Source organism: Epinephelus fuscoguttatus, linkage group LG12 (genome assembly GCF_011397635.1).
Source record: "Epinephelus fuscoguttatus linkage group LG12, E.fuscoguttatus.final_Chr_v1".
In the NCBI taxonomy this organism is placed as follows: Eukaryota; Metazoa; Chordata; class Actinopteri; order Perciformes; family Serranidae; genus Epinephelus; species Epinephelus fuscoguttatus.
The window spans coordinates 8703137-8726358 of NC_064763.1; the positions used below are offsets into that span (position 1 = coordinate 8703137).

Consider the following 23222-nt stretch of genomic DNA (forward strand, 5'->3'; position numbering starts at 1 on the left):
GATTGGATCATAAGTGGAGAGCTCTGTCTATCTCATCACACCTGGCATTGCATCTCTCTCCCCCGTTCTATAGGCATTCATCATTTCTATTTGCAAAGTAACAAATGCGTTGATGTTGTTGTTGTCTTGCTATATGCACACATACAGCCTCTTTAAAATGGGTAAAATCTCATGCCATTGTGGAGCTGCGCACAGCACATTGATTTGCTCAGTCCCTTTATCATGAGGGAAGTGAATAGCTAAATGTTTATGTTCACTTTTATTCAGCTTTGTTGTCCTTGTTTTTTAGCTGTATTTCTACAGCTCCTTTCAAACATGCACTGCAAACTTGAAATTATCTGGATATTACCTGAGGGAGCTCTGTGTAAGAATGCAAACGTCTGAATCAGTTACTCTTACAGAGTAAGCTTCCTAGTACAAAGTTTGTGTAATGTGCAATTGAGCCCATGTGTTATGTGTGGATAGAGCCGGCAGTTGTTTGAAGAATTCACAGAGAGCAAGTGGGCGTGTTGATGAAGTTTCTATCGTGCGGATTGTGCAAAACAGGTAGAAAACAAACATCCAAAGGCTGAAGCCAAAATCATCAGACAAAGCCAAAGAACAGCAAGAGACGCCATTGTTGATGACCAATCACAAACCGACTACTAGACTGCGGTGTAATCTGCGTCGTCTCCTGCCTATGCATGCTCTACCCAGGCGTCACCCCTTGTCTGAACCATTGCAGTGTTTTCAGTAGGTACCACTTCTGACACAAGACAATCTTCGGTTGTGTGCTGCATGTGTTAAAAGGAAACTCCAGATAATGTTTAGACCTGATTCTCCAGACACTGTCTGGAGTTCATTTCTAAAGCATATATATAAATAGACATCAGCCCTCTGTCACACAGAGAACAATCAAGGTGAGATGACACATGTCAAACAAAGTCTGTAAACATTTACATCAGCTGCATCCATGCCTGATAGCGACACACCAAACTTACCGAGCACGCCGAGTCGATAGTTCATGGTGACCACGATGACGTTTCCATAGGCAGCAAGGACGCTGCCATCAAACATGTTCCCTGAGCCCTCCATGTAGGAGCCTCCATGGATGAACAGCATCACTGGCTTCTTGCGACGATCCCGAATATCTGCACAACATGGGCAAACATTGGTGTTTATTATTTTTAGTAATATTCTTAACCATACACTCACACTTTTTAGGAGTTTCTATTGAGTTTAAGTGTCCACAGGCAACAGATAGTTCCCTCACTTTGCACTGACAGCTCTAGATTAGTATATTTGCAACAACTTTTGAAGTGAAAAGATCCATAGGCAGCTTTTTCTAACCTTCTACAGCCAGTGGTTCACTTGAAAAAACAAATATAAAGGTTCTAAGTATGAAACATTTTCAGTAGACTGCCCTTAAGTTGGCAGCAACTATTTCATGTCTGCCCCATGGGGCTTATTCTCTATATTTCATGCTGTGATGTGTGTTTCCCCTGTCCTGTACACTGATGGTACCTTCCCAAACTCTTATTCCCCTCCATGTGTGAAGCAAATGGTGCAGCCAGTTCTGATGCCCTCTCTGTTATTGGTGTCTTTGTGCCCATCAGTGTGTTGCTATGGTTCACTCTGTCAGCCCGTGTGCCCACCCCCCTCCTGAAACCCCCCCACCTCTCACAGCGTCTGTGGTATGGTCTGAGTGTCTGAGCGTGGATAAGGCTGAGAGAGCTGCCAGTGCAGCCCAGTTAGGCTGAGCGTCTGCACTGTGCAGGGCCTGTGGATAATTTGTATGAAAGCCAGACCAAGTGGAAACATAAATAACAGCCACAGCATCTGTTTACCCTGATGAGCTTCAGCACTCAGAGATGGGAGAGAGAGAGGGAGAGAGGGATAGGAGGAGAGAAAGAAAGATAAAGGGGGGTAAGACAGGGAGAGGAAGGAGATGAAAATAGGGCAGTGTGGAAGAACTGACGGGGGTAGAGACATGGATGGGAGGTTCACACCGAAAAAACATGGTAGCAAGCATGAAAAAATAAGAAACGTTACAAAGGAAGTCATACATAGTGAGGTGCGCTAATGAACACTCAAATTCACACAGGATTCACACCGTATTCATACAGAGACACACACACACACACACACACACACACACAAACTCTTGCATAGGCAGCTGCGATGTTGAGTCGCTATGGAAACTGCTTCTCGCTAATAGAACTGCACCAGCCATTCCATTGCACCGACTCACTGAATGCCTGTTGCCGTGGTAACAAATTCTACTCACGTATTTGCACACCCGCCTGCATCACCACCTGAATCTCAGGTTACACATGCACTTGGGTGCGTCACTCACAGTCGCGCGCACACACACACACACACACACACACACACACACACACACGCATACCCACAAATGAATACGGAAAAAAACGGCACATATGGCTCCACACATGCAGAGATCTTTTATGGATCATACGTATGACACAAGCAGACTGGCTAAAAATAAAGATTTTCAGTCGTACACTCTGACGCGCTGCTCTTTTTTCCTCTCTTCTCTGGTGTATTCTGTAGCTCGGCTGATTTCCCAGAGGATATGTAAACAAGTTCAATTATCCCGGCATTACCAGGACAGTATAGAGGAGTGACATATCAGCAGGCCCCACAGTAACACTCACCATAAAAATTAAATCCTGAGAGAAAAGGAACTTGGCCATGACATGTAGCTGCCATTTTACAAAGCCAATCAGTTGTTTCTTTACTTTTAAATTACAGTCTTCCTGCTGTGTTTATGCAGTTATCTAATGTACACATATTTGATGCAAACCAGTAAAACATCAAATGTCTTCTTTTAATGCGCAAACTATAAGAACTGATTGGGTTACATTTTACTGACTTCTTGTGACAAATAAATTGATGTCAGCCATGTTCTGGATGTGAAGCAGCTGACTTGATCACAGCCACTCTTAACAATGCACGTGTGCAGCTGTACTTGGTGTAATTGACCTTTCGCTAAGCCCCGCCCCTTTGTGATGGTCCGACAAGCTGTTGGAGTAAGCGTGGAGCCCACACTGTAACTAACTGCACTCCCTGAAGATGTATTATCATATTTTTGGAAATAAAATAGTGATTCCAGAGAGGAGCAGACAGAGGGGTCTGGAAATGTGTTTGAAGGATATATCCAGGATGTCAAATTGACTCAGCAGCAACAACAGGTTAAAAAGACAAAGATAGTTAGAGGCTAAACCGAACTACAGGCTACAGATCACAGTGTAAAAGTGAACTACCACATCACTGCTGATCGCCACCGAAGACAATGAATATAAAGGGAAACTTTGCCGATATTGAATCAGCTGTGTGGCATCACAGTGTGTGCACAAGAATGGTCTTTGGCTTCGCCCCCGTGCTGCTGTCAGCACCTGGATCTTCGTCACCGGACGGGCAGGGATCTCCAAGGGAAGTCAAGCAATGCTCATCTGTGCACAATGCAATGACACACAGCTGTTGAATAACAGCAAAGTTTCCCTGCTTCCCTTCACTGGTTCCTGTACAGCAGGGTCAGCCTTTTTTCAGTCTTATAATCATTAAAAAGCAAAAGCAGCATGTGTATACATTCAGTAGGCTATATCTTCAGTAGCTAGCTAGCTAAGCCCACAATTTTCTGGGGATTTTGGTTTTGGAACAGGGAAGAAATGTATATTTCCTTTGAGCCTCTCCAGGTAATGAGTATCATTGATACATGACGTGCCCCAGGCAAAACATTTAGCTCCAAATATAATAATAATATACGTATTTTCCCTGTGACGCTTTCTTTCATTGGTTTGTCTGGAAGGCTAAAACATGATAGTGGGGATTTTTTTTTTTCTTTTTTTGTTTAAGTGAAATGGTTATTTATTGCTGTACCGGACAGTAAAAATTGAGCACCTTGCAATTTTGATAGATCAACCAACTGTGTTAGCTTTTAGCAATACAGCTCTGTTGAGGTTGCCATAGAGCTCCAGTGCATTTAAGTTGTTTTATCTCTGAGAATACATAAAGTTGACAGTAATCATACAGTGTTATTACATTAAGGTTACTGTATGAAGCAGAGACAGGAGTAAGTCACACATGTGCAAGTCACAAGCTACTGTAATGAGAATCAGGTAAGTGAAGTTGAGTGAATGTTTTCAAACAAGTCAAGTCAAATGAAATTCTGATGATCTAGTCCAACATTAGATTTCTAGCTAATGTCTGACAAGCAGATAAGCGCATAAGTTAGTTAAAAACACACATTCATCTACTTTCCCTTGTAGATTTTATGGTAACAGTTGAAGTTGGATTTTATGATGGCCATGCTTAGATACCACTGTTTATTATTTTTGGACTAGCCCCTTCTATGATAGCTGCTTTGTGTGTTGGCCTGCTGGTCAGCCATGTTGTTGTAGGTTGCCAGATTTACACGCATTGCACTCGAAATCACTCAATCATATCTTGAAGACAAAACGTCTCAATATCTGGGAAATGCAAATCCTACACAAGTCATAATGCATTCTTCACCAAATGTAATGCAAATTCAGCAATAGAGTAAAAAATAATCAGTTTACTAAAATCATGAATGCTTGTCAAATTTGTATTTATTTGTCAAAACAAATATGTTGAAAATTCTTTAGTCTCCATTTGTAAGTTTCGACCTGCAGTTTTGCATACTGTAGAGTTTTTTTTTGTTTTGTTTTGTTTTTGACCACCAACTTCTCTGCAACTTGACTGGATCCTGTCGAACTGGATCAAACAAAGTGGATCACCTGGAGAAATAAGTGTTGCCTTGCTGGGAATTTATTGCCTTAATGTTAATATATTCAGATGATGAAAGGAAATAAATTTGTTCATGGTACTCTTTTTAAATCAGTGGTCGATCCCCCTTGTCAATCTAGAATCTGTGTGTGCAGGTGGAGCTGCGAGCTAAATCCCGCAACTCAGTTTATTTTATTATGCTGGAAGACATGCGTCCCCGTAGTATAAAGTTGAAACTGCTTGCGCTTGGTGGAACCAAAAAACACATGCGCACACACTCACTCACACACTCAATTGATGCATTCATTTGCAGCATGACCAAACGAAAATAAAGTTTGACCTTCGTGATTATTTTAAAATGAAAAGAACAGGTGAGAAGCTTGGATTTGACTCATGCCCATACAATTTAAGTGACGTGATTTCTCACACAAAATTTGAATGTTGCAGTGGCTGTTTCCACAGAAATGCCTTATTTAGCTGTGCTACTGTTAGCCTAGACTATTTTGTGATAGAGCTAACATTCAGCTAGCCAAAGTGAAGTGAAATTGACCAGTGTGCATGCTTTGGTGACATCTGGTTATGTAGTAGGGCATAACTTGCTTGATATTTGGAGTAGAAAAATAATATTGGTATCACCTGTTGTTTGATTATAGTTAAAGGAGCAATAAGCGACATCTTTTCACCGCTAGGTTCGCTGTTGTGCACTGCCTGTAGAGCAAAACAAAGTGTGTCATGAGCCACTCCTCCCTCTACCTCTGCTCTCCAACAACCCCCACCCCCACCACTCGCCGCAGCACCGCAGCATCTCCACGGACTATTACATCCAGACGGTCCCGGTGTTTCTTCCGCAGGCTCCACTTCACTCAGCTTCACTCAGCTGCCCGATATACCCGTTGCTTCTTCCCACATTAACCTGATTAACAAACCAGGGCTCGGTGCTCTGGTTGGATCCAAACAGAGAGCTGCTAGCTGGGAAGCTAGCGGAGGCTAACTGGCTGTGTTAGCAGCTGAGTGAAGTGGAGCATGAGGAGGAAGCACCGGTTAGCCCCCACTTTCACTGCAGGCAGATTCACTCACCACAAGGGAGCCGGGCTCACGGTCTCACAGAGAAGAGTTGGAACGTTAGCATGGCAGCCCATTAGTGCTAACATCCCCACGCTTCTCTGCCAGGCTCAGTGAGTCGGAGCCAAGAAGCGTGGGGACGTTAGTGTTAGCACTAGTCAGCTGCCATGCTAACGTTCCAGGAGCCTGCCTCTCGGCTCCGGCGAGCTCTAGCGTGGGGACGTTAGCGTTAGCACTAGTTGGCTGCCATGCTAACGTTCCGGGAGCCTGCTTTAGCGTGGGGACGTTAGCGTTAGCACTAGTCGGCTGCCATGCTAACGTTCCAACTCTTCTCCGTGAGCCTGGAGAAGAGAGGAATGTTAGTGTTAGCTCCCAGAGTTAGCACTAGAGCTACTACGGCTATTGGAGTAGCTTGCAGCTATGGAGTGCTTCTACCAGCTCTTCTAGTCACTGAGCCTCGCCTCCATTTCAGCAAATATATTACATTTATTACAGGTACCATCATCATTGAAGTCGGCAGGGGAATAGCTAAACACAGCCCACCAGGCTGTCTGCCGGGATACATTTTACAATGCTAATTGCAAATTTTAGCTGGGCTGCCGGGTTACTCACCTAACACAACCGAAACACCTGACCCATTGCTGGGACCGAGCTGCTAATAACTCAAGCTCCGGACATTAACCCATGCTACGATTGTAACATTAAATTTAACTGAATCGACATAGCGACATGTGCTTAACGTTACTGTAACACTAATTAAAACAGACATTTGACTTTATGTTGTACCTGTCCAGGAGAAGAAGAGCTAGCTCCGAGTCAGATTGTAGCCCCTTTAGCTCTTGCAGTGCTCTCCACCTTGGAAATGCAAGGCCAATGTTAATCCGAGTTCTGTCCCTTTCTTTATCCGACAACTTCTTCGCCAACAACCGTTGTTTCTTTAGAGGTAATGTCAGATCCTGGTTGTCTTTGGTGGACGTTCTGCTCTCTGCCATTTCATTTCGAAAATACGCGCTGCCATTGCTCACTGGCTGTAGCCTTTTATAGGGAGGGAGGGCCAAGGGCTCCGAGGGGGGGGGGGGGGATGTTCACATGAACGTACATGAACGCGCAGCCAGACCGGCTTGTAAACAATGGGCTGGAGATCAACACAGAGAGAGGTTGTGTGAGGTCATGCTATACTCCGGATGAAATTAAACCTCTAGTTCTTCACATAGCAATTTTTTAATTCCTTCAATCTAGAAATGATGAATTTCGCTTATTGCTCCTTTAAGGTTAAGGCGACCTGCAATAATGTCCTTTGGGTGGTGAACATCCTGTGAAAGTCGTTGTGGGCGTGATGTGTGCACGCAAAAAAATCAAAGCTACATTGCATCTCCCTTGTTCAAAATTAATAATTCGACCACTGTTTTAAATAACATACTTTTTCATCTTTGGGCATTTAGCATTTTTAAGTTTAAAGTCCAAGTCCAAGTAAGGTTATGAGCCACTGGTGTTGAAAGTCTAAGTCGAGTTGCAAGTCTGTTTTGAGTCTCAAGTCATCAAATTTGTGTCTGACTCAAGTCCAAGTCATGTGACTTAAGACCAAACCTTTGGTATCAAGTCTATGTAAAGTCTCAAGTCATAAATAACAAGTTGAGTCATTTCTCCCTGTTAATCAAGAAAATCTCGAGTCCTCAAATTTGTGATTCAAACTTCATAACTCTGGTATGAAGTGCATAACTCGTAAAAATAACCTGTGTTCTTTTACTCCAAAACTAACTATTTCTGTTATACTTTAGCTTTTGTGAAGTAAAGAGAGTTTTTTCCTAATAAGTAAGACCCTTCGAAACCTTGGGAAAGTTAAAAGTTGTAACTGAAATATTTGCTAAGCCCAGTAGAGGCCTGAAGTAAGCCAAAAAAAGGAAATAAAAATTCATTCATTTTAGAATAAAAGATAAAAAGCTCATGCATACCTACAATGCCTTAATGAAAGGTGGATATAAGGTCCACGTAATGTAAAAGAAAAAAACTTCTAGCAGTTTATATCTCATCACTTGTACGCACTTTATTCTGACAACATTTTTGGGGGCTTTAAACTATCATCAGGTAAGCTTACATAATTGTTAAAAAACAGGACACATGGTATTGGTTTTTTGGTGAGAAGGCATTTGTCTGGCTAAGCGACCTCTGGTGATATAAAAACCTGGGGATATGACATTCATTTGCATGAGATAACCACTTCTGTGCACCAAAGTATAATAAAAGACTGCCAGTTAAAAAACATGGACACAGAGTTGGATGTGTGTTGAAGTTAGGGACATGGTACAATGATCTGAGGGGCCTCAGCACAAACAGTGGGGTGATTAGGGGTGGAGGGTCACAGGGTGAAACTGTTTCACTCAGCCCAAATCCAAGGCTTATATGGCCAACAAGGAGCTCACTGTCTTTCCTGCCTGCCTCCAAAACACTGGCACATTATTCACTCCTCTCCTTTCCACCTTACTTGATACTATCCTCCTCAATATCCACCCCACCTCACTTCTATTCTAAATGTAATGTCTTACCTCCCAATAGAAACTGCCTACTTTCTGCTTTTCCATTATTCTGCTCCTCTCTCATTCATTCTCTTATGGAAATCTCAATTGATCTGGGCGTAAAAGTTTCAGCCTGACTCAGCACATGAATATATTTTTTGCATCCGAACCCACGCCCGAGCAATGCAGTCTCTTGCAAATAACTTTCAAAAACAAGATGCTAATAATAGTTTTCCCAACAATGTTTGGGAACCTGTGTCCGATCCAAACCTGAGCAATTAAGTGAGGAATTCAGCCCTGCCCGAGCCCTCCTGATCCTGTCAAGATCCATCAGGTGTCGGCATAAATGTCAAGCTCTACCAGTCTCCTACTCATCCACCCCTCTCGATCTCTCTTTCTCTACATCTCTCTCACTTTCAAAGCTTTGTAAATGTCATTTCATCATGCACTTGTCTTCATTATCACTATTTTTTTCCCTTCTCTCCCCCTCATTGCCCTCCCCTGTGCTCTCGCAGTGCTCAGCTTTTCCTTTTCTTTCATCTCTATTCTATCATTCTGCTCCTCTCCTAGGCAATCCTGCATGAATCCTTCCTTCTGTTTTCACCGTTAAGAAACCACACAATTGGATTAGCTACATCTGTCTCTTTTTAAACCATAGCAATTAGAAATGCAAGGGAGAGAGAATTCAATACCCAAATAGCACAGAGCCCAAAATAAAAAAAAAAAAAAAAAACCCACACACGCTGGCACAAATTAGAGCACATGCACTCAGGCGTACATCTGCACATGCACTGCGCTCGAGTAGACACACAACGCATGGATGATAATGCAATGCACTCTATGTGTGCATAATGCTATGTAATATACAGTACGTCTGGGCACGTGTGTAGAAACAGTTGCATACACTGTCTGCATGGATTTTGGCTGCATCAGTAAAGGGTAGTGAGAGCATCTCCATTTGACTGCAGTGAACTTGAAAATGTACAGAAATCTGCCGAAATCCGTTTTTTTCCTTCTTAAAAGATGAAGAAGCCCAATAACTTTATGAAGGACGATAATTCAGCAGACCATTTTATAAGGTGTTTAGTGCAAGAATAAAAGCGCAGGTGAAAAAAGGGACTGAATATTGATTTTCAGTGATGCATCACACAGGATAGTCAGAACATCAGCATGTGGTTGATCAACCACATCGCAACCGAGAAAGGAAAGTAAATTAGCTGCCTGTGCAAGTACCCAAAAAGCAGCATTTGTGACAGGGGGGGATGAAGAACAACTGCTTTATATGTAGGTCTTTATGCATTTTAGCTCAAAGTGTGCCTGTGAGAAGGACTGGCAGATTTGTGTGCTAATAAAAACATTTAACAATGGACAACATAATGTGCACATAGTGTGATGAGTCTGAGGTGATTATTAAAACAGATACAAACACAACATTCCCCACAGAGCCTGGAAAATGGAGCATGCAATTAAAATACCTTCATCCCTCGGTCTGTTCATTGTAGACTCATCATGTTTTTTTGTGAGTGGACCTAAGGTTCAGAAAAAGGGGTGGGGGGGTTGGAGGGGGACAAAAGACAAAATTCAAAAAGATTGCATTTGCAGAAAAACAAGAGAAGGTTAAAAGAGAAAAATAGCAAAAGTATGAGATGTTATGCTCTGTTACTTTTTAGCGGTTATGTGCAGCTGAAGCCAAAATGTTTACAAGGATTACACACCGTTTCCTCAGAAGATAACCCCAAACTCATCTGTTTTAACTGCTTAGGATCTAGTCACGCACTGCCTCGTAAATGACCCCAGAGGCCACTTCTCCTCAACCCTTCTCCCTATCAGTCCTGACACGCTGCTGCTTTGTAAAGAAAAATCAATGAGCAGAATCAAGCCATCACTCATTTTGGTCCGAAAAGGCAAAGGAACGCCAAGATTCTCAGCATCCTGCTCCAGCTCAGGACAGTGTTGCAGTCCTAAGGCAGAAAGTCCCTGCACGATCCAGAGAGACTGTCAAAACATAACACTGAAGACACACGAGGGCAAGCACAGATACTCATCCTGAATACATGTGACCATGTACGCACATTGTGCTCAGAGAAATGCTGGCATATCATCTGAAATGTGAGTCTTTCCTACCAAATTAGCAAAAGGGGAGTCGCTTTTGATATTTACACCTCCCGCAGAGGCTTGTGACAGGATTCCCCTCGCCAAGGTCAAAGAGGAGCCCCACATTAAGCTTTAATGGTAACGCCAGTTAAATGCTCCATAGGGCACAGCCAATAACAAGCATTTATCACAGTGACCAACCAACGCCCTGGCGCGTCAACCTCTGTAAGTCTTAACTGATAAGGATCCCATTAATTTGTTTTTTTCTTGGTTTCTGTCAGTGGAGCTTTTCCATCAGCCCGCAATTACCTCTGCGTTTTGCGTTCTCAGTCACTGTCTACATACGCACGTCTTAGAGAAAGCCATTAAAACACACTCACGTTCACACACACACACACACACACACACACACACACACACACACACACACACACACACATTAAACATACACAGGCCACACAAAGCATGTTAACAGTGTCCTTATCATCTGTTGCTGTCCTCCTCGGACCCACCCATCAGCACATCCCCTGCCCTCCTGCGGGAAGGCGTTGCAGTTTCTCATTTTAAAGAATACTTTATGTTACGTTGCCAAGGGGTTTATCACTCTGCTGGAGTGCTGCTGACATGTCTGTTTTTACCATTCTGCTGAAAACCTCACAGAGAAGTGACGGCATATATCCTTTTCACAGTGCTTTGCGTCTATTGACAAAGGAGACACAGAGCATCACTGCACTCCACCACTGCATTTTCACCCAGCCCTCCATATGAATATGGTTTCCTGATATAAAATGTTTATCTTCCGTCTAAATGGAAAAAGGATCAATGCTGAATGGATTTGCTGCATCCTCCGAATACCACCAGGCGCCTGATCCAAAGAGCACTTCCTGCAATGGAGGGAGATGGTACAGTAGTTGTTCCTGAGCTACAGAGCAGACAGGTAGACAGACTGGTAATGGATAGAAAGGTACATAAGTCCTCCGTCTTGTCAGCACTTCCCCACTACTTAGCCACCACTCTAAAACCACACCTCGCCGCTTAATGGAGACTACTCTGATTTCATTCACTCTCTAATGCCCAACAAAGACCTAACCTATACATGAGGATAAGCTCTGCTCAAATTGGCAGTCATCAGACTTCACCTTAAGACTTCACAAGGGTACCTCACCTAAACAGAAGTTTAAAACTAAAAAATTGAGAAAATAACAAAAAAAGTACTGTTGTATTTAGGACTGTTTAGAACTGCTTTGAGGTAAATGCTAACATCAGCATGCTAGCATGCTCACACTGACATTTATAGCACAAAAATGTTAACAATGTTAATATTTAACACAGCAGTATAACATTTGCCATGTTCACAATTTTAGTTTAGTGTGCAGGTAATGCTGAGGCTGATGGGGATGTCAAAAACAAAATCATTGGACAAATTAAGGTTGCATTCACACCTAATCAGACATTGGGGCAAAAACCCCAGTCCTCCCATTCATCTGAATGTTTGGATGACTATAGGCTGTGGTGGTGGGGCTGCAGGGGATGGTGAAAAAAAATCACAGCGGCCCCAACAGAAAGGTGAAAAAGAATCAAGTTTTGGAGAAACCCGACATCAAGCTGTGGTGACCAATCGCATAACCGGCAGACTGGAAGATGCCCACAGTCCACGGAAATAAGTAATAGGCCTACAGTCTATCTATCATTGTACACCACAGTGAGTAAATGAAATAACATAGTATGTATTTGCATGTATGTATGTACTATCCTGCAAAGGAGAGCACTTGCATTGTGTGAGTGTGTGAGTACACGTGTGTCTTTTGTGGCAGTAAGGATACTGCAGTAATGATAACCAAAAGGAATTCTCCAGATATTTGAGCCAAGATAAACAAACTTACTGATGACAAATAGTCGCCAAGATCGGGAAATTGGCTTTTTATAGTTGGTCTCCACCGTCCACTTCCCATAAATGGGCCATTTACTGACACTACCACACCACTGGACAACCCTTTAGTGTAAATGTGGCCTAAAATTTTGACCTGATGATACTGTTAGATAAAGTATCAGGAGATCACTGAAGTCATTAGGATTGATTCTCCGTGGACCACAAAAGTCTGTACACAATTTGTCAATCTGGTAGATTTTAAAATATTTTACAGAATATGTGAAATCTTTCACCTGCTGGTGGCACCACAGTAAAACTAAAAGGATCACCCAAATTATTACTGTTTAATCCTCTGGGCACCATGAATGTGTGTACCAAACGTCAATCTGTCCAATAGTTGTTGAGATGTCATCATGTGGGTGGGAAAAATCAGAGGATCACCAAAGTCATTGGCATTCATCCTCTGGAGACCATGAATGTCTGTACAAAATTTTGTGGTTATCCTTCCCATAGTCATTGAGATATCTCTGTCTTGTCCAGCCAACGAGCCAATATTACCATCCCAAGGGCTGCGCTGCTAGCATGGCTATAAAAACCAAGGGTATTCAGTTTACAATGATAAAAAAAATTGAGAAAAGCAGCAAAGCTTCAAATGTGAGATCATAACTAACTTAAAAGAATCATTATCAAAGTAGGATGTAGCCAAAGGGAAACATACACACGTTTTTTTAAAATCATCCATCCCTTCTGCCTCAGTAGAAAAGCCTGCCGGTAGGTTGACTGTCACATGATGTAATGGGCCACTGGTCACTGAAATGCATTGGCCTACGCAAGAGCATTTGGCTTGGGTTGTCCCAGTACTGTTTGACCTAATGCGGCTCCATCTCTCAGTCAACAGCATTTCTGTTCGGTTCAGTGAGCTAGTGGCCAGAGCACAAGCTGTCTCCCGTCCCTCCCCATTTCCTCAGTGCAAAACGGGATGAAGCTGCAGTATGTCATGTCTATGGTGGCCTGTCTGCTTGACAAGGTGTCAGCTACAGCTTCAGTTCAACCCCCCTGCATCCAGGCAGCAGCACATGCAGTCCTATCCTTCTGCTCTCCATTGCTTCTACTGTGCCCCAAATCTCCAGCTCCATCCTTGCCTCCACTGTCCTGCCTCCTGAAATATGTTTTTTAATAAAGAGCACGGTAAATGCCTGCTCTAGCGGCAATAAAAATGAAGGATCTTAGGCCCATGGCTGAGGAGTGTCTTGAGGAAACAGGAATGCAGTGAGACAGTGCTCTTGCCTGGCAGCCTGGCCACACAGGAGAGTTAGGGCAGAACACTGTAAAAGGAGGTAGAAAGCAGGAGAGAGATAAGGAAGAGAGTAAAACTCACTGTTCAAGCCACAAGAAGATTCGTGTTATTTACATTTTTCTGCAGAGTTATTTGAATTTCATTTACGTTGAAGAAGTAGCAAGCTATAGTGGCCTGGTGGGGAAGGGCATGAAGCTCATTTGCATTCAGAACAGTGACCCCTTCTACTGCCATCTGCATAAAGATGGAGGAGAGGGGAGAGGAGGAGAGGCAGGGATGATTTCAGGGAGGAGAGAGCAGGAGGGGTGAACAGATGCAGATTGAAAAGAGAGCTGTGAATTTTCCTTTGTCCGAAGAATAACACAGTGAACATGTCCGGTGAAAGTCTTTCACGTCTGAAATAGGTATATCAGATAGGCACACGTGTTAAGGTGGAATCGGAAGATAATACATAACATTGTACTATGGAGATTAAATGTAACAAAATGAAGTTGTTCGAGCCAGATTTGGAACTGAAACATTTTGATCCAAGCTGCGTGTGATTCTGTGCTGCCAATTCATTTCTGCCCACCTACAGCCACCCTGCAACTGCTAGCTGCCAAACACAGCACGACACAGCACTGACATCCTCCCTTCAAACATGCTTGACCATTATTAAGTGGCAGAAAGTTAGCAAACTAGCCTACTATCTTAAACAGCTTGGTCTAGCTGAAACACTACTAAGAGTCTACAGCCAGTCTACAGTCACACCAGCACCTCTGTCAGGTTAGGCACAGTAGCGTACTGCTTTGAGCTAAATGCTAACATCAGCATGCTAACATGCACGCACTGATAATGCTAACATGCTTATATTAAGAAGGTATAGGCTAATTTTTACCATGTTCACTGTCTTAGTTTAGCATTTTAGCATCCTGACAATTGCTACTTAGCACCAAAGTACAACTAACAATAATGGGGATGTCATTAGTTTTAGCAGCAATAAACCAAAATATGGGACTATCCAAATTTTTTACAGTGTTGAATTAAAAGTCAGAGACCACCAAAGTTATGACAATTTATCCAAAGAAGAGCACGGGTCTTTGGGCAATCCACCTAATACCTGTTGAAAAATCACACTCAAAACCACAGAAGTCGCGTCATTGTGGCACTAGATGAAAGTCAGGGGATCACAACGGTCAACAGAATGATTGTCTGTAAAGAATTTCATGGTAGTCCATTCTACAGTGGTTGAAACACTTTACTAAAAATCTAAAATGTCAACATGCTGGGAACGCTCAGGGAAAAGTCAGGGGATCACCAGTGGGATTAATCTTCTAGGGATTATGAGTGTCTATACAGAATTTCACGACAGTTGAACAGTTGTTGAGATATTTCAGTATGGTCATTGCCAATCCTAGAGATATGTCACGAGTGTGTCTAAAAACATTAATACCGAGCTGAAGGCAATCAATCCTGAGAGGGGCATGGATCTCTGTAGGAAATCTCCACCCAATAGTTGTTGAGAAATCTCACTGAAAACCACAAATGTCACCATGTTGTGGCACTAGAGGAAAAGTCAGGGGATCACCACGCTCAATAGGATACAGCACTTGGGAACCATGTTTAATCTGTTTATACAGAATTTTAGGGCAATTCATCCTAAAGTGCTTGGAAAACACACAAAAAAACTAAAATGTCAACATGCTGGGGACACTTGACGAAAAAGTCAGGAGATCACCAAACAGGGATTAATCATCTGGGGACCATGAGTGACTTTACAAAATGTCATAACAATCCATTTAACAGTTGTTGAGATATTTCTGAACAGTCATTGCCAACCCTAGAGATATACAGTATGTCACAAATGTGGTTAAAAACATGATTGCTTAGCAAACTATTTGAAGGCAGATGGGAAATCCTGATACTTCTTGGCACATTTTATACCATCAGGATGGGTGATGTGCAGACCCTTCAAGATATCTGAGGAAATGACCAGTTGCACCTCCAGTAAGAAGACTGTGTAATCTATGCTTAATTTATGCTAATAAATGAATAGAATACTGTCAATCAAACCACACATCACATAGTCCTGATGAAGCAGACTAGCTAACTCCTAATAAACAATGCCTCAGGAGTTTTCCCCCTAACTTAACTTTGATTGTTGTTTATCTAGTCATAAAAACTAGGTATCATAGTAACTACTAATAAAAATAAAGGCTTTAAAGCTGGCACTCTTGACCTAAATGCTGGTCTGACACCATATAAACTATATTTGCAAGAGTGTGACAGCAGTTACATGTAAAATGTGTTGTGTTTGATTTCAGGGGCACTTCAGTCTCCTTCAGTTTCTATTTCTCTCTCACACACACGGTAAAACATATCCTTGGGGACAGCATCAGCCTTGTGTAAGCAGTGACCCCTGACAATAAGTGACAGATTCTGACAAGCAGACAGGGCTACATGTTAAATCAGTCTCACTCATTTGCACACCTTGTCCTCTGGGAATAACGCAGGAGATTCTACATCATCCTCTCGGTGAGTATGTGACATATGTATTGTACAGCATAAACACAGAGCTTTCATTCTACGCATGTATGTACACTCTCCTGTGTTAAGATCAGTTAAAATGAGTTATTTTTTCAATCTCTGTTTCTCATCTCCTCATCACAGCATCTCCGGTGCTCTGGTCTCACTTTGTACTGTAGTAATACTTGATATTTTCCACTAGCAATTAATCTGTTTCCATCGTTTTGTTGGGCTTTGGCGCATTCGCTGACAAAATAAATTATCTGCAACACTCGCACAATCGAGCTAAGTCGGTTATGGTTTCAGCTTTAGTGTTAAAATACAACAATGCTGTGCACCACTCTGGACTAATCCTAGTGTTAGGCTTCATACAGTATAAGAGCAGTAATGCATAAATATGTGTTTTTGCGTACTCTCACACAACTCTCAGGTGAGTCTATTAATTGCAGCCTTTTTTAAAAAGCATTTTATCATTAGCCTTGCTTACTATCATCAGTGGCATATGCTTTGCCTCCAAAATAACACTTTGATCCGGTGTTCTTTCACCTGCACATCTGCTTTCTCAAACGCTCTCTACTGGATCATTAATGCAAGAAGTACACCCAGATAGCTCATTGAGAGGTGGAGGTTTTGCCTCAAAGTGATCTCCAGTCTTTGGCTAATTTTACCCCAGGAGGCCTAAAAAAGGTTCTATTTGGCAATGTATTGTATTGTTGTATCTTCTCCTAACCTTGCTGCTACAACAGCATCCCAAGCCCAACCACAGTATCCACAGCAAGTAAAATAGCCTTACTCAAGTCAAACCATTAAACTGGCATCAGCATACCAACAAGTCACTGAGGTTTAAAACCACATGCTTTACATTACAGCTCTTTGTCGATTAGTTCAGTACAAACCAGCACACTGCAAATGGTAATAGTTTGGCAATAGTTCAAATCCTTTTTGTGAGTGATGGCAATTCAGAATTTAACAATAATGCAATGTATGTCAGTGTGAATGCGAGTCCTTCAGCTAACTGAAATGACAAAAATATGCAGGTTATTCCAGCTTCCTTGTTGACCTTTAAAAATAAACCATGCCTTTTTCATCCACTCTTAATTGTACTTCTGCAACTACCAAGGTTAGGGTCACATGACCAGCAGTGTAGTGGAAGTCTTTTGTATGACAGACCCTCAGAAAATATGAGAAAATTTGCAATTTAACAACTGTAACATAGAAACTGGAAAGTAATTAACAGTACATTAAAGGGATTCTTAAATGTAGTAATGACGGAAGCTTGTGTTAGGCTACTACAAGAGTTTCCTCATTTTGTTTCTGTCACTTTGTTTTAAGATTTGTAAATGTTTGCTTTGATTACATTCAAATTACGGGATTATGCCAAAAATACACCAGGCAGCTGGTAATCACATTTTTCTGCATAATCACATTTTCTGCAGTCAGGAGGCATGTTCATTTGTTTCGAGCAGGGAGAAATTCTTTGTAAGATAGGTCAACCATGGGTGTACTAAGAGACCTGGATACATCATTGAAGGTGGGACCCTGTTTAGTCCTATGAAATTTGCTCAGTCGTGTGAAGCCAAAAAAGCTCTATTTATGCTGTATAAAATTTTCCGGATGATTGATGCTTCCTCTGCATCATTGGACCCATAGAGCAGGCACACTAGACTTAAGCTGGGTACTTGTGGTTTAGCATTCCGCTAACTTGAATTGGGATAAAAAGATTTAATCTTAGGGCTCTTCTAGACTTTACAAATGTTGTCAGACCAAATAGATTAAATCCCGATAGTGAAATGAATTAGTTTGCAGGTGTTGTGATGCCCAAAAGAATTTATCTATGGATTTACAGACATCTCTTTTCCAATGTAAGTCAATGGGAAAAAGACTTTTTGGGGCTGATGGCATCATGTGATGGGCTCGGGAATTGTAATTCCACTGTTTGGCCACTACGAAAGCCAGTTGCACTTCCTGGAGGCCTAAGGTCAACATGTCACAGAACTCTGTTCACTGAATGGCTGCAGTTATTCTCTGGTCAGACTTTGTCACTAAAAGTTCAACTACGTCCAACTTTCCATTTGGCCGCACTTTGCTGTTGACCCAAAAGGCTGCAGCTTGGAGTGGCCGCCACAGTTTTTCATAGACACTGCATGACAGCTTACCATAGGCTGCGCTTCGTTGCTGCTAGTTCAGCGTTAAATGTAAGTTACTCGTTTGTCAAAACTAAATAAAGGTGAAAGAAAAATAAATGCAGTAGATTGATAAACAATATTTACTATGTTTTACTCTTTTATAGAAAGTTTTGACAATTTTATTAAGGACAGTTGCAAGTTTTCTCTGACAGTTTTAAATTTCTTACAGTAGAAATGGACAAGCTAGCATGGCCACTAAAAAGTACAGAACAGTTGTAATGCAGCTGAAAAAATAGTTCAGTTTTTTTTAGGTTTGTTCATTGACTAACTCGATCCGTGACTTTATAGGCCATTAAACGCTTAATAACTGTGTTGCATTTATGTTAGTGTTAGTAATGCTAGCAAGTTACTGCAGGCTCTCTAATGGAAAACTACAACAGCTGTCTAGAAACAATACAATACAATACAAGAATATAAGAAACAAGGTTGTCTTTGTTGTTATGTTTGATGAATTTTCTTCATGATAAACACTTTGACACATTAAAAAAAAAAAGAAATGAATAGAATATCAGAAACAAAAGAGAAAAAAAACAATGCCTTCACAATTTTCTTAAAACTTCCTCAATGCAGGGACTCAAAGACATTTTCCTCTTCTACTAGTTGAAGTAAAAAAAAATATCAGTGGTGTCAGTGAGTCGCTGTGTATTTTATAATATCAGTTGTTCACTTAATTCAGTCACTCAAAACAGACGCAACTTACTCTGCACTACTCAAGTAAAAGGTTAAAGTAAGCTGGCTGACAAAATTAGTATTATAAAGATATAAATGTTCATGCATGGTTTATGCAAATTAGTGCAAGCTAGATGTGGCTAACTGGTACAAAAAGCAGCTAGTCAGCTGAGCATGTTCAGTATGAATTTTGAATATCTGATAAAATTAATTAAATATGAGAAATAAAAGTGAAGTGTCTAAGTATTGCTTAGCACAAGAAAGATTGCAGATGTGGCTATGCTGCAGTATGTAGGCCTAACTCTAGAGCACAATTAAATAATAGTAATTGAGGAACAAATACTAATTGAAACTGACATTAATACAAGACCAGGAGATTATCAGAGAATATATTTGATAATATCCTGGTGTGTCTTTTGTTTCACGTTAAGAGCTCTTCTTTCGCTGTATATAATCCTTACTACTTGATCAGAATGACACTATTTCAGGGAGTCCTGGTGCACTTACATAAGTATGAAAATTTTAAATTATTAGGAAAGTACAAGCTGTTCTTACACTCTGAAACAGTTGTTACACAAACTAATCTTTTCAGGCAAACCTGGGATTTCACTCCTACACTCATCTTTTTCCGACCCACTCTAAATGCACAGTTTAACGGGCCAAGACTAACTTCATTTCCTCCTATATCTAATATGAGAGGTTTGTCTCACTCACCATCTTCAGTGGGTACATAGATGTTGAGGTAAAGGCAGTCCTCACTCTGGTTCTGAACATAGGTCGCTGCAGCATCCAGGTTGTCTGTGAACCACACTGGTAGCATGATCTCAGGTAAAACCCCGTGCACATTCTGGGGACACACTGGCGCAAAATGGGTGGCATTGCGGATCTCTTGCCAGGAACCTGGAGCTTCAGGGGGCTGGAACCGGCGCTCACCGATAGGTGCGGTGGCATATGGCACACCTAAGTACTGTTCCACAGGGCCCAAGATCTCATTATTGAGCTCCTTCCTGATACCACGCACCTTTCCATAGCCTGTGGACACTATGGGGTGTTTAAGGTCAACCCGCTGACATGAGGAAAGGGTAAGGTGTAGCACCAGTCCCAAGAGCCACAGCAGACAGTGATTGGCAACCTGCTGAGAAGTATAATGACGCTTCCCACCATAGCCTTGGTGGCTGGCAGCACTGAGAGGAAAAAACAACATGTCCAAAATAAAGGCTCTTTTAGCCATATCACTAGGACTTCAGCTGGGTGTAAAGAGGGATCACAAACTCAGTGGGTTATGGGAAATAACAAAGGAAAAAAGAGGATTTGTGGACGGGGACAGTTTAATAGTTTTCCTAGGGTGACATGGTGAGGCGGAGGGACAGGTAGCATTCTCAGGTAGACTCTGTGGTCTCATCCGTCTTCCTCTTTGGAACTCCTGATGGGTCCAGAGCTGCAGTCAGCAAGCCAATTACACCTGGAAGACACAGACAGGTTGCAGGTTTGAGTCAGTGTGTGGGAATAGGTGTGCTCTGTAGGTCCCGTCAGTGTGTTTAAAAAGGCCCGAGAGGACAATATGGGTAAGCTGATTTTACCTAAGATGAAGTGACTGTTAGCTTAAAAAAGAAGGAATAATGACACTTGACTGCAGATGACTACTTTGTAGTACATTTATACTACCCTGAGGCTAAAGTTTGCTTTTCTCTCTACCACAACAGACACCATTATGTCGTGTGATTTAGTGTTCTTGAAGATAATTGATTTAACCTGAAAAAACTGGTGTCAGTGAGAATTTAAGCACTTTAAAGTTGTCTTACTAAAATTAATTCCTTTGTGACAGCATGCTGGACTTGCCCTACCAATAATGATGCATCTACAAAGAGCCAACTATACAGACTTCAGGCACAGAACCAGTTGTTAAAATGAAGCAAACAATGAGCAACAATCACTGCTGCTAATAAAGCAGTGTAACGGAGATGGTGTGTAAAAAAGGAGTTATAAATCTTCATTAAATGTGAAACCACCAAAAAATATGACACCATCATGCATCTTCTGTGTTCACCACAACAACATTACTGTATCCATTTGTGTCTTTACAGTTTACTTATTTGTTCATTCATTCATTTTCCACCACTTATCCTGTCAGGGGTCATGGGGGGGGGGGGCTGAGAGGAAAAGAGGCAGGATACACCCTGGACAGGTTGCCAGACTATCACAGGGCCGACACGCTCACATTCACACCTATGGGTAATTTAGAGTCACCAATTAACCCAACCTGCATGTCTTTGGTTGGTGGGAGGAAGCTGGAGTAGCTGGAGGAAACCCCCGCTAACACAGGGAGAACATGCAAACTCCACACAGAAGGGCTCCCCCACCCCAAGATTCAAACCCTCCACCCCAGGTTTGAACCAGGAACCTTCTTGCTGTGAGATGACAATGCTGACCATTGGACCACCATGCCACCCTTTTTTTTTATTTGTTTACCTGTTCTTCAACTGTCATGTTAGTCAGCAAGCTTTTTGCTATTTAACCAACAAATACCATAGATGGTCTTGTGCATTTTCTTTACTGCCAATGTAATATCAATCCCGACACATAGTTTTAGTGACATTTGTACGCTGTATTTGATCACCCCTTTTCCTGATAAGTAGCTTGCTGTTGGTTAGTCAGGCCAGATTTTTGATTTCCTAAAGGCCCTGTCTAGGATCAAAGTCTTATATCCAGTCTATGTCTGCATTTCACCAAGGACATATGTAGGATGTATTTTGGGTGCAAACACTGCTGCATTTAGAGTTGTGAACTTCTGATCACATCACCCTCGCAATGTGATCTCATCCCTACTCATTATATTTTGATGCTTGGGCTGAGGCCCTGTGTGTCACTTCGATGACGCTAGGCAGCTCTTTGTATTGTATCTTGTTGCAAAGGAGATCACCAGATCTTGACGCAAAGGTGGTTGAGGGTAAGTCATGTGAGTCAACTCACATAACTAAGAATGGGTCAGTGGTCAGGTTTGAGCAACAGAAATACTTGTTAGGTTAGAAAAAGATTGTTGAGAGGATCATTAGGGCTCAGTCTTTATCCCAGCTGCCCAGGTTTGACTCCAGCCCAGGCTCTTTTTGTATATGTCATATCGTCTCTCTCTAACCCACCTTTCCTGTTTGTCCTCAGTTTTCACTATTAAGTGAAGGCAAAATGCCCCCAAAAACTAATCCTGAGAAAAAGACTGTGGGTGGAGTTAATAACTCAACAGTGACTATTATTTTGTCACTAAGAGCGGGTCAGAGAAGATGTGGATGGATTCAATAAGCACAGGACTTGAGACAGGAGACAGGTGTTTGTGTCCTGTGTGAAAATTATACTACATTGTAATGAATCATGACACAGATGGGTTTACAGTGGAGTTGATTGAAAGTGCGGTGCTTCTCTGCCACACGGTAAAGGCGTTTTCTGACTAAGCCGTTTTAAGGACTATCTGAGAGGTACGGAGTTTGTCCAAGGACTGAATTCCACCAAGATCTTCTATTTAGGTTTGCACCACCCACAGGAATGCAAGCTGGCCAGCAGTCACTCTGGTTTTGAGGAGTCAAAAGTGTTTTGGTTATGAGCTCTTGTTTGTGTTTTGTGTTGCCTCGTCTACATGTCTAACACGTTTTGAAAAATGGTGGTTGCCGGTGCTGCATTGCCTGTGTTCAACCAATTAACATACACTTACATTTGGGCCATGCACTATACATTTACTTTATTAATGGTTCCTCTTGTGCTGGGAGAGCACCTACTCAGAAGTATGAGCTAAAAAAAGTCCTTCAAAATGGTGTTCTAAGAACTAAGATTGTTCCTAGTTCTTATGGTTCCCCTCAGTGCATTTTAAATTATTGTTTGCAAACAGAAGCTTCCAATGAGCATCTGAAGGCAGAGTTAACTGTCTAAGAATATTCGGTTGGGTTGCAAAAATGTCATTTGTAGTCCAAAGGGAAACTCTATCAATAACTGTGGCGTAATGCGGCCCCAGTTTCACTTTTTTGTCTGGCAGATAATTACAGTACTTTGAAGTGTAAGACATGTCTTGTAATCAAGATGAATCCACAGAGAACACAAAATAAATAAAAGCATGTTGACACATCATTCTGAGTGAACACGGTGAACCCCATTGGCCCCGCACCCTTTTCAACTGTCCTCACGGTGTCAGAGTTAGCCTTTCCCTCTCAACTCAGTTCAGTTGGTTCTTGCTTCCACATCATTACAGATGAATGGGCAGTGCTTATCTCACTCTGGCTTTGGGAGATGGAGCC

At 41.9% G+C, this 23222-nt stretch overlaps 1 protein-coding gene across 1 annotated transcript in view; it reads right to left on the minus strand.

Moving 5' to 3' along the window:
* The window catches only part of nlgn2b (neuroligin 2b), a 101511-nt gene that overhangs the window by 38841 nt on the left and 39448 nt on the right, over positions 1-23222 (minus strand). The window contains exons 2-4 of the mRNA XM_049592222.1: positions 19660-20407; positions 9800-9853; positions 981-1130 (exon numbers count right to left, since the gene is read on the minus strand). Of these exons, the coding sequence (XP_049448179.1) occupies positions 981-1130; positions 9800-9853; positions 19660-20176 (721 nt within the window). The 5' untranslated portion in view covers positions 20177-20407. The remainder of the gene's footprint in view (positions 1-980; positions 1131-9799; positions 9854-19659; positions 20408-23222) is intronic.